The 11,597-nt window shown below is 36.7% G+C and overlaps 1 protein-coding gene across 2 annotated transcripts; it reads right to left on the reverse strand.

Annotated features, from left to right (window-relative positions):
* Positions 1-2,509: 2,509 nt before the first annotated feature.
* Positions 2,510-10,273, reverse strand: LOC133687881 (uncharacterized). Of its 2 annotated transcripts, XM_062107220.1 has the most exons (10): positions 10,023-10,272; positions 7,262-9,638; positions 7,073-7,177; positions 6,786-6,938; positions 5,907-6,070; positions 5,581-5,728; positions 5,364-5,486; positions 5,192-5,279; positions 2,945-3,405; positions 2,510-2,822 (listed from the first exon to the last, which is right to left on the reverse strand). In XM_062107220.1, exons 2-9 carry the CDS (start codon positions 9,578-9,580, stop codon positions 3,239-3,241), a joined length of 3,267 nt encoding a protein of 1,088 aa, XP_061963204.1. In that variant the 5' UTR covers positions 9,581-9,638; positions 10,023-10,272; the 3' UTR covers positions 2,510-2,822; positions 2,945-3,238. The 2 variants fall into 2 exon arrangements, with proteins under 2 accessions (XP_061963204.1, XP_061963203.1); XM_062107219.1 differs by having other exon boundaries at positions 7,262-10,273.
* Positions 10,274-11,597: the final 1,324 nt, after the last annotated feature.

Genomic DNA, 11,597 nt, shown 5'->3' on the forward strand with positions numbered 1-11,597 from the left:
TAAAAAAAAAATAACAAAGGCTACAGTCTACGGATCCTAAACAAAGTAATTAACAAGCTACATTCATACGCAAACTCAAAAGGTAGAGAGACAAGTCACCACTATACGTACGTGCCTATGCCTCCCCTCTTCCCACAAAAATGAATAAAATAAAAGATTATCGAAATAATTTTGCTACTGCAAATAAAGAAAGACGTTTTAAGAGACCAGGCAATTGACTTTTGTGCTAATATAACCGTGATTAGAGCGGAACTCTAGCGGTAGTAGCATATACTAAAAGACGATCAGTGTGCCAATTATTATTGCAAAGAAAGAGCAAACAATGGTGTTCATCGAGCTACTTCGCCAGGAAAGATGGTGTGTTATTTCTCAGTGCCTTCCTTTAATTATTTAATATTATACAAGTTAACCTCATTTCGTTACAGTTAGAGATAAGATTAGTTGAAATATTAATTAATTTCCTTGAACAATGAAAACCCAAGAACGATAGGACACATGTTGACTTTGTTATATTCCACTGGTGGACTAATGCTAAACCTAGCTAGCTAGCAAGCAAGCAAGCTAATATATGCTCACAGCATCCTTTGAATGAGACAGTAAGGAGTTGATCAACCTAGCTATAATAACACATAATTAGCCCGGTCTCTCCATGCACTTTTTGTAAAATAACGCAAAAACGCCACAAACAGACGCAGTTGCTGAGCTCAAGGTGGGTGCTCTCCCCATGCCCCTTTCTCCAAGTTAATTACGGGCAATTGTCAACCCTCGTTAGTTTTTCTTTCCTTTTTTCCTTCTAGTGACAAGCCAATATCTCTTGGCATCCAAGAAATTGACTTGGCTCTTATCACTTGGCAATGCCAATCATGTCATAATAACCTTTTTAAGAAATCAACGGCAAAAAACGATCCATTTGATCATAAGGTGATGTGAACAGTGAGACTGCACAGCTTACAGTGTAGATATGTAGACAGAAATTACATTAAGAATGTTGTGGAATTTGGAAAATGGTAGCTCTCTCGCGGTAAACAAACAGAAGACAAAACAAAAAAAAAATTAAGAAGAAAAGAGAGAATCAATCAGACTTCCATAACCCATATATGTTGATGGATTCATGTCCTAAAACGAATCAGAATATGACAACAACAGAATCTGAAACCTAATAATATCCTGATTGGTCTTTCTTTGGTGCCGTGGGCTAGAAACACATATATATGGTCTCCAGCTACCAAATGCAATTTCCTAGAGAAAGAAAATAATGCTGTCGGCACCTCACGGGCAAGTACGAAGTTTGACCTGTCAAGAAAGTCTACGCCATAGCCGTCTGTTAGGTATAACATAAGGAATTTGAGGGTAAGGTTGGGGGTGATGGTGTCACAGAATTTGACCCTATTGATCTCCCCTACCAAGAGTGTGTTTGTCTTTCTTGTGGCTTTAGTATTTTGAATGCACCATGAATTTTAGTATTTGGTAACAAACAAAAAATAGTGGTGGAATTGTTGGGAACTATCCAAAAAAATAAAAAAAGAGTTTCAACATCTGGTTGGAAAAAAACATTGGATACTAGCTTTTCTCTATGAGATTCATAAAATAGCCTTTTCATCTTTTTTTTTTAATTTAATGTATTTCTTTTACTAAACAGTAATTTCAATCATGATTTTAATTAAATAAATATAACCAACCATAACTAAAAATAATTTTTCTATATTTATTTTTTTTCAAATCATAATTATAATTATAAAAACTAACGCATAAATAAACACATTCTAATAAAAAAGAATGGAGGTTTAGATGTCATTGTTGTACTTCTTGACTCGGTTGTTTTAATCATTAACAAATTACTAAATTATCAATTATGGACACATTTCTTAGTAGGGTCAAAAAATTAAATTTAATTAAAGAAAAATAAGGTTAATTATCGTCTAATCAAACATGAGTTAGTACTGTTAGACCCACAAAACCGCCCTAGATCGAGTCTTTGGTCTGAGATCTCACACTCCTTAGTCTTACGTTTGGATAGCATGTAGACTGAGGTCTCAATAATGCTAAGCAAAATGAAAGAATTCTATTCGAGTGAACTCATTCCAATCGTTCTCGAACCTAAATTGGGAGGGGCTATCCGAGCCTCTCAATATGAAAAACCCAAGGTCTTCAAATGGATTTTGGCATAGCATTTTGATCGAGATGTTTTCCAATTTGTGCTGTTCTAATGTCAAACTCCAAGATAAACCTTGCCGAACAACAGGTTCCTTTCAAGCATAACAATTTTCCATGCCCTGAACCCTACATGCAGGCTCTGGGAATGAACTGAGGCTGGAAGCACCTTCACATGCATCCTACTTATGCAGTCCTGCATTAAATATTCACGTACGGCTACAAAACAATGGCCCAGAACTGTTTTCGTTTTCCAATTCAACTTTATAAGAAGCCAGTGCAAATAATGGTTGACTCTCGGATTTTCAAGAACTAGATGGATGAAATTAAGCAAAATCAAAAGAAACACTTCTCAGGCTTCATGAACTTGTACTTCGGGTGCACATATCATCGCAAGGATACATAATGCAAGTATTTCCTCGAGTGATTATCATATACATTTTACATCTCCAGACCATATATTGAACTTCAATTATGTTCATAACAGAGAGTTTCAAGTTCTAAGCATTATGCATCATAATCGCTCCCAAGATAAAGCTCTGACTCTTCAATTACGATTTGACTTGTATATACATGCCCTTCCTCGTAAAAAAACTTGGGTCCAACATCAAATAATAGTAGAAATTGCCCAAGGTAAAATGACTTTGATCGATCCAAACAGGTAAAAAAACCTGCATGAGAAAGTTAAAATCACTTTGCTGCCATTGACACCAATTAATTCATGTGAAAGGAGTGAACCAGAATTATTTGATAAAAGAAAACTAGCTTTGCCAAAGCAGAAAAGATAACTTACATTCCGCTTGTGCATCCACAGCTCTTTGTATTATGTAAGCCTCGAGGTAAAATCCAGTGTGCTTGTAACTGCACTTTGAAAAGAACAATCCTAACTCATAGCAACATTAAATAAAAGCTTGATAAGGTTGCATAATAATAATATTAGCCTGTAAATATTTGAGAACTCGTATGGTGATGGTGACGTGACATTAATCAGAGAAATCTTTCTATTCATTTATTTATTTGTTTGTATTTCCCCCTTTTCTGCCACAATGATAGTCAAGAAATGAAATTGACCGCCTCGGAACTGGAATTATTTCACATTGATTGCAGCAGCCATGTTCCTCAGTTTCCGAGAAATCTCTGAGAATGATGGTCTCTCTGATGGATCCGAGGCCCAACAACTTTCCATCAAAGACTTCCACTCCGGATCACACCATGTGGGAATTTGAGGACGTAATGTGTTGTTCACAATTCCTCCTACGAATCAGAAGGAAGAAGCAAAAAAAATCACAATCAAATGCGCAAATAAATCATAGAATAATTTGACTTAATAAAAGAATACATTTCATTCACTACATCCATTGATGAGGTTGAAACAGATTTCAAAAACCTATGCCACAAACATTTGGGCAGCCAGATGAAAAATGGTGGAGAGCACCAAAAAATTAACAAGAGCTTAAAATGAAGAATATACATTAGCATTCAATATTTCTTACAAACTTGTCCACTTTTCAGTTTAGGTTGTACGGTTATTTTAATCACACCAAGGCATGTCTCTCTCTCTCACACACACGCACACACATAGAAACAGGTACCTGAGATACTATTAAATTTCTTATTAGGTTTCCATAATGCATAATCTTATATTATATATTAGGTTTTCTAGCAGATAGTTATAGTTTAGCATCAAAAACATATGTCAATCTGCAGAATTTTCTGTGTGGCATAAATTAATCTTAGAGGTCATGCTGCTCCATCTATTTAGAAACCCATATCTTTCTGCTGCCAAGAATTATGAGACTAAAACACAGTCCAATTGATAGTCACCAGTTAGCCACCAACACAGGATGCATGATGGACCAATGAAAAACTGCCCTTACTGAAAATCGACCAGCTTTAGCTCAATATTGTTAACATATATATAAACATAATTTAGAAGTATTGGAAATCCATGGTCTACCCTATGAAGACCCAGCGGTCAAAATTCAAGAACATCCAAGTCCCCACATGCAATTAAGGAAATGCAAAATCCAGGAACTAGGTGCTTTATGATGTAGTAAAGAGGCATTCTCCAGAGTACTAAACTGAGGAGGTTGAAATGGAAAAATAAAATTGGAGAATTATGGAATCTAAAATCCCTGTTAGACTGAAAGGTGACTTTCCCATAAAAACTAAAAAGCACAAAAAGCAGAGTCAAACATAAATAAATGGAGCTTAACTAAAATGAGTTTTAAGGTGAAAGTTAAATGATCAAAAAGACCGGATATGAAATGAGTGTGAGTATAGAGGTGGTGGTGACACTCAACGAGAATAAATTGAGGGAGAACCATATTAGTTGGTTTGGCCATGCTCATGAAAGGCACTTAGATGAACAATGTAGAAGAATTGAGCAGCTCCTACAGCATCCTTGCATCCACACAGAGCAGCTGCTGCGCTTCAAGGGCTTTTAGGGTATTTCCCTGACTGATATCCTAAGAAATTCAAACACTCTGTGGCTGTCAAAAAAAATTCTTGTTCTTCTTTGTCCATTTGGAGGTCTCTTATCTCCAATTTTAAAAATATGTTCTTTTCTCATTGATACGACTACTTTTATCTATAAAAAAATTAAGCAGCTAACTTTCCAGAACAATTCACAACACCATACCCTCTTGCATCCAAGATTTTGACCCATCATATGTCCAAATGTGTCTGAGTTTGTAATATGAAGCCTGTAATAGGATATAACCCAGTTTCCATTGGCGTTCCTGATTCTTTATCACTAATGCAATTCTTTAGGGAAAAATGTAAAGCACAAAAAGAATCATGGTTGATTAATGTAAAAGTATCCATGCTACACAGAGATATGCTTATCCTAACCTACATGTTAACAGCAATTCAGGTTCAAAGTCCTTTAATTTACACTCTTAAGAGAAGGACATCTGAAATCCCAGGTTAAAAGAATCTAATCGTATATCCATGTGTTGATAAACAACACTTTCCTAGAGGAAACAAATTATATTGCTATCAATATGCTTATCCAGCATACAAAAACATTGATGCTTACCAATTATGGAGGCACAGTGCATGTCAGCATAAGGTTCTTCTCCCGTAAGTAATTCCCACATAACAATCCCAAATGAGTAAACATCAATCTACAACACAAGACAATACGTGTTACTTAAACTACCAAAGAAAGGAAAATAAGTTATGGCATTTCTATTCGAGCATTATGTTACCTTCTCTGTTACCATGTGGTTCTTGCCACTCAAAAGCTCAGGTGCCATCCAGGGCAAAGTTCCACGAACACCACCTGAAACTAACGTGTGTTGTTTCACCTTTGACAAGCCCAGATCACCAATCTAAGAATGTTTGTGTTAGATGCCAGACTCGGGCCCTTCAGAAATGATTACCATTATTAGAAGACAGTAACGTACAACTTTCTATCTCACATACCTTGCAAACTGGCCTTTGCGGATCTCTCATATTTACTAACAGGTTCTCACATTTCAAATCAAAATGAACAATGTTCTTCCCATGCAAATACTCCATTCCAAAAGCAGCATCCATAGCTATGATGAGTCTTTTACGACGATCAATGGTTCTGTTCAAGATATGACAGTGTCACAGATTCTTCATCCTCAGAATGTTTGTTTGTATAATGTCTTTTTGCCCCTTGTAATTAAGTTTTACTTGTAGAGCATGTTTAATTCATATTTGATAAAGAATAAGAACTCTTCTAAAAACAAGAGATTGAATATTCAAAAATGCAAAATCGTTACCTGTCCTTCTTCTGCAAAAACTGTTTCAGAGATCCATTAACCATAAACTCAGTAACAGTTGCTAATGAGCCATCAGGGCCATCACGAACAATACCATAGAAAGAAACAACATTTGGATGGTGTAATGAACTCAATATCAAAGCCTCCTTCCAGAAATCTGCAATCTACAAAAGCAACATAAATGCAAAAATTACCATCAATCACAAAAAATTACACTACACGGTCATCATATTAGAAACTACAATTTGGCATCAAATACAAAGAGAACGATTCCTGCTGATAAATTTCTTAAGTGAAGACTGTTTAAAAGACATGGTATCAACTCCTCTCCAGAAAGATACACCATAAGGTCCTGGCATGAGCAAATATATGCATAAAGAAACAAATGGGAAAGATGAGGAATAGGAAACCCTCAAGGATCTGATGAAGTTGTCATTAATAACAGACATGAAAGGATCAAATCTCCTACAAAAGATGTCTAAAATATGCACTAGAGGTTTAATCTTTCCACAATTCATACACAAGTATCAAAGAACAACGAAAGAGATACTCAAAGCAAAATACAAATTTCATGTTATCAAGGTCACGATTCAATCTTCCTTTTCTTTTGCCTCAAACAAACTAATTAGCCTCTTTTATAGTTATTCTGAATAAAATTAACTAGCACATAACATTTCCTACTCTGACATCCTTAAGCACAATCCCCTGAAAGGCCACATCCAAAAATTATCACAAGCCTCTCTTGACACTGTTTTACAAGTACCACTAGCTCACACGCACACAAGTGCATGTGCATATATCACATATTATGTCACCTGAGACCAAGTCAATCATCCAGAACAGGGGAATGAAGAATCATCAGAAGGATATGGGTCCTACCAAACGCTCTCTTTCAGAAGGTCTCCCGGCAAAGCAGCTGGCTTTTATTCTCTTTATAGCCACATCAGAACCCTTCCATTTCCCATGATATACAGCTCCATATGTCCCAGATCCTAATTCACGAATCTCCTCCAAATCATCATTTTTTATTGTCTGTGACACAAAATCAATCTATTATTAAAATTGAAGCACACAAAACAAGCAAGTGTAGAGAGCAAGGAACAATAACTAAAATGAATGTGCAGCATTAATACAAAGATGATGTGAATGTGACAACAAACAGGCACCTGCAATCCCCTTTCTATAGCTTCTGCCTCAGCCTTTGTAGGCTCAATTTTGTTGTTTTTTATATTGTCATTGTCAGATCCCAGCTCTGCTTCTTCATGAGTATTCTGTTAGACATGCAATTCATTAGAAAATAAGATAACATGTTGTAAAATGCTTTTTGAGCAAAAAAAAGTTCAGTTCATTCTTACCACAGCTTCAGGCTCCTTATCATCTACTTCTCCTGATATTGAATCATTATTTGCAGGATCAGCATTTTCTTTGACTCTAGCTTTCACCTCTTCAGCCTCTTCCAGTGCTGCCTTCTTTACAGAAGCAATTAAATCAGGTAAGAAACTCATACGGCTAACTGACAGGTTTGGATCTCCAGGAACAGCAGAAGGATCTCTTTCTCCCGCTTTCACTGTATCACCACTTTCTTCAGCTAACCTCGAGAAATTGGAATTGACAGCCTCAAGAAATGCTGCCTGGCCATGCATATCAGCAATCATGTCCTGATCCGGGCAAGGCATGCATGACACATCCAAGTTTTCAACTTTCCCCACACAATTTGCTTGGTTTTCTACACCAAGAAAGATTGTTCCCTCCACTTTTGATGCTTCAGCTACATTGGTATTACTTAACTCTGGGTTATAACCAGAAGTAACTGTATTTGCAGATAAGTTTAGCATTTCATGTTGGAGCGGTGGTTGAAGGGGTTCTGGAGCAAACGACTGATTATTTTCTACCCCATTAGCATTTGGATTCAATTTCAACATGTGACCGTAAGAATATTCCAAGGAATTTGTCCCATCAAAAACCAGCATTTTCTGGGAGGACTCAACCCAAGGTTTCTGACTATCCACGCCAATGCCACTCCTTTGACTACCTTCTGTCGTGCCCCTAAGAAACGATGGATTAACAGTACTACTCACATGTGGAGCTGCACCGGATGCTTCATAAGGAATGCCATGTACTGGAATTTGAGCATTTCTCCATAAAGTCTGTGGATGTGCATGTCCACGTGGCGATGTGTGAAGATTCTCGGATCCGTAAGCATAAGGAAAATTCCCATACCGTACTGCGCGTTCCTCGGAAGGTGAAACTTGTAGGCTGTGGACAGCAGCCACAGCTTGATCGTGAAACACATCATTACCCAATTCAGGTCCAGGACGGTGATGGGAGGACATATGATGGCCATCCACCAAATTACCATGCCCAGGGGGGTAATTCATGCCAGGACCATCTACAATGTAATGATCAGTGAATCTTGCAGCTCCAGAGATATGTTTTCTGGCTTCATCAGCGCGGGGACTCAACTGATGCTGCACAATCCATCCGCTTTCATGGCCTTGTGTCTCATTGTAGACAGTTCGTGGATCATTCTGCTCTCTGGGATACACTGGGTGATGCACCTTTGCATCTGCATTTACTATGAAAGTCTCCCTGTTTGGGGGACAGTCAGCACCTGGATTAGCAACCTGAGGAAGTCCATTTCCCATGCAGAGTTGCTCCAAATGCAGTTGATTTCTTGGGAAAGCCCCCCTGCAGTGCTCACAAACACTGTTCCCTTCAAAAACACTGGGACTGTGCAGCAAGTTACCTGGAAAACCACCCTTATCACCACCTACTACTCCAGCAGGCATCCATACTACATTTTCAGAATACTGTGCCTGGTGATCAAAAGGGGGATGCTGATTTAGCTGCAACCGAGCATATTCTTCAGGCATTCTTTCCATCCCTTTATCGGGTAATTCCCCAAACTGCATACGGTACCGTGCAGAAGGGGGTGAGTTTGGAATCTCTGATAATGGTCTTGGATCATGGTGCCCGTGATGCCTAGGAGAATAATATGCTGGACTCCATGGACCCTCCATCTCATTATACCTAGGAGCAATAGCAACATGATGCAAGTTGTACGGTGATATTGACATCTCACCACTCCTGTGGCTAAGGAGACCACCATCAAGATTCATTCCATTAAAAAACTGTTCTTGTAAATGAATGTCATCAATTGGACCCATTAAAGGGGAATCAGGATGGTGCCTTCTAAAATCAGGCCCCTCGTTCAAATTATTTAGTGCATCCACATACCTTCTTTCACTCTCCCTTCCATCCCCATCAACATAATGGGCTGAACCATCTTGGTCTGTATTCGAAAACAGAAAAATCCTAAGCCTAGTGAAACCATCCCCAGAACCCAATTTCTCATACTCCTCCATCATGTTAATCACATCATCATCATTCACAACCGAGACTAACGCATCAAGATCCTCATCAGGCTGTTGATACTTCAACACCATCGCCCCATCATAAAGCTCTCTCATTTTATTCATCAACTCCTCATAACTAATATCCCTAGGCAAACTCACAATCCGCGTCTCCCCACCAACATAACGCAATTTCCCATCTTGGGGTCGAGGCATTATGCTACCTAAGAAACTACACAGTAATTTAACACGCGGGGTATCATCGTTCGAACCAGGGTTGGAACCAGCTGTGGAATTGGTGGTAGACATTGGTGTATCCATGACGTAGAGACCTTGCTGGTTATCAACAGGATTATCAATCTTATTCAAGAATTCAATTCTGTTATTACACATGGAGTATAACATCACAACACATCAATATTAACAGCTTTCTCAAAATTGAAAGCATAACAACGCAATTCACTGATGATTCTAACAAAGCAAATAACAAACTGATTCTTCATTTGGAAGCTCATAAAAAGCCCCTAAAATCATCAAAATCAGTCATTGCCACTAATTCCAGCACCACCAAAAACAAGAAAAAAGATCCCTAAATTAAAAAAAAAAAAAAAAAAAAAACTATGTTTATCAATCTAAACCAAGAGAAACTACAGTCATAAACAACTCAAAACATCAAAACGAACCCTCCTTTAAGAACCCAGATTCGGTTCAATAATATGTAAAAGAAAGAAATCCCAGTTTCTAAAATGAAACAAGAAGGTACCTGGTGAACAAATTAAAATAGGAAAACAAGAAGTTCCAAGATTAAAAATTTATGTCTGTTTCTCAGAATTGGGTTAGTGGGGTTTCTGTGGAAAGGAAAAAAAAAAACAAAGGAAGGAAGAAACGGAAGCAAAAAAATGGGGTCTGGAGGGGGGTTGGGTTGGGTTGTGACTGCGATGATGATTGAGGGAGAGAGAGAAGGAAGGGGAGATGGCGCAATCGCAAGGCAATGGCTGCTTGCCAGGTAGTCTCATACGTGGCAGGCACTGCCTGCTTTCTCTCTCCTCTCTTGGCATCATTTGTTTGAACTTTAGCACTCTTCAGTCTTCTCGCTCTCGCATGCTTCTCGTCCACGCTCTTTTGTCTAGCGTTTGTTTGAGCATCACCAAGAATTTGTCCTTCCTACCATAAATAATTAAGTAATTAAATAATTAAGAATGTTACTTTTAGTTCTGGAACATAAGATTCAGTTTGGAGGCTAAATTCTTGAACTTCGAGGGTGAGAGTGATTGGCACCAAAATAGCGAATATTAGATATCTGGCTCAGCTACGACACGAATTGAATTATTATTTAATGTTAAAAATAACTTATGCAATTCTTAAAGTGTTTTTCATGAGTAAAAAACTTTTACCATACCTAATGCTTATTTACAAAAATTGAAACGGTGGTATATTGGGATAATATTTTTTTTTTAATATTGAAACGATAATATATTAGATTAATATTTACAAAAATTTAAATAATAACATATTAAGATAATATTTTTTTTAATACTCAAACAATAATATATTGGATCAATCTAAATTAACTTAGATTAAATTACTAAATTAATTTTCAATCAACTCAATCTCGTTAGAAATTGAAAAAAATATTCAATTAGAAAAAAAAATCCAAAAAATAGATCGGAGTGTACTCAAATTAACTTAGCAAAATCATGGCTCAAATCATGCATCTCGCTGGATTTAATAAATTTTATTTATGAAATTATCTTTCATTCAATTCTAAGACAACTAATTGCCCTCTTTTCAGATCAAATAACAAATTAAAAAAAAAAACAAAACAAAAGAACAAACAAAAAAGATTCATGGACTAAAATAAAAAAAATACATTTTTTAAATCTAAAAAAAAAGAATTCAAATAATGAAGGAGGAGATTATTATTTAAAAAAACACAATTTAAGGAATGAAAATGGATAAAAAAAATTAAAAAAAAAAAAGATAAGCACATAGGCCCGCGCTTGGTCTATAAAAAAGAATCTTTACTAACATGCCAAGTTTTTTTCTAATAATCTTATCATCTGCCCTTTAATTAAAAAAAACAAATGATGTATCACATGCAGCCCTAAAAACTAGAGATTAGAGAGCTATTGAAAAATCAAGGCAGGGGCCTAAAAAATCATTTTTTAACCCTTTTCTTTTAACTCAAAACATCTAATAAACAACTTAAATACCTAAATAAACCCATTAATGAGTAAATACAAAAATCAATATGAGTTCAAAAACTTCACAAACCTAAATCCACCATCTCAAACAATGGAAAGGCTAAAGATTATCTAAATGAAACTCCTTTAATCAA

This window comes from Populus nigra, chromosome 3 (assembly GCF_951802175.1).
Source record: "Populus nigra chromosome 3, ddPopNigr1.1, whole genome shotgun sequence".
NCBI classification, from domain to species: domain Eukaryota; kingdom Viridiplantae; phylum Streptophyta; class Magnoliopsida; order Malpighiales; family Salicaceae; genus Populus; species Populus nigra.

Excerpts from the sequence above, each read along its gene's own strand:
- LOC133687881 (XM_062107219.1), bottom strand. The coding sequence starts at position 9,664 with ATGTTATACTCCATGTGTAATAACAGAATTGAATTCTTGAATAAGATT. Across the intron at positions 7,178-7,261 it reads ATAAGGAGCCTGAAGCTGTG|AATACTCATGAAGAAGCAGA; the intron begins GTAAGAATGAAC and ends CATGTCTAACAG. Across the intron at positions 6,071-6,785 it reads CTTCTGAAAGAGAGCGTTTG|ATTGCAGATTTCTGGAAGGA; the intron begins GTAGGACCCATA and ends TTGCTTTTGTAG.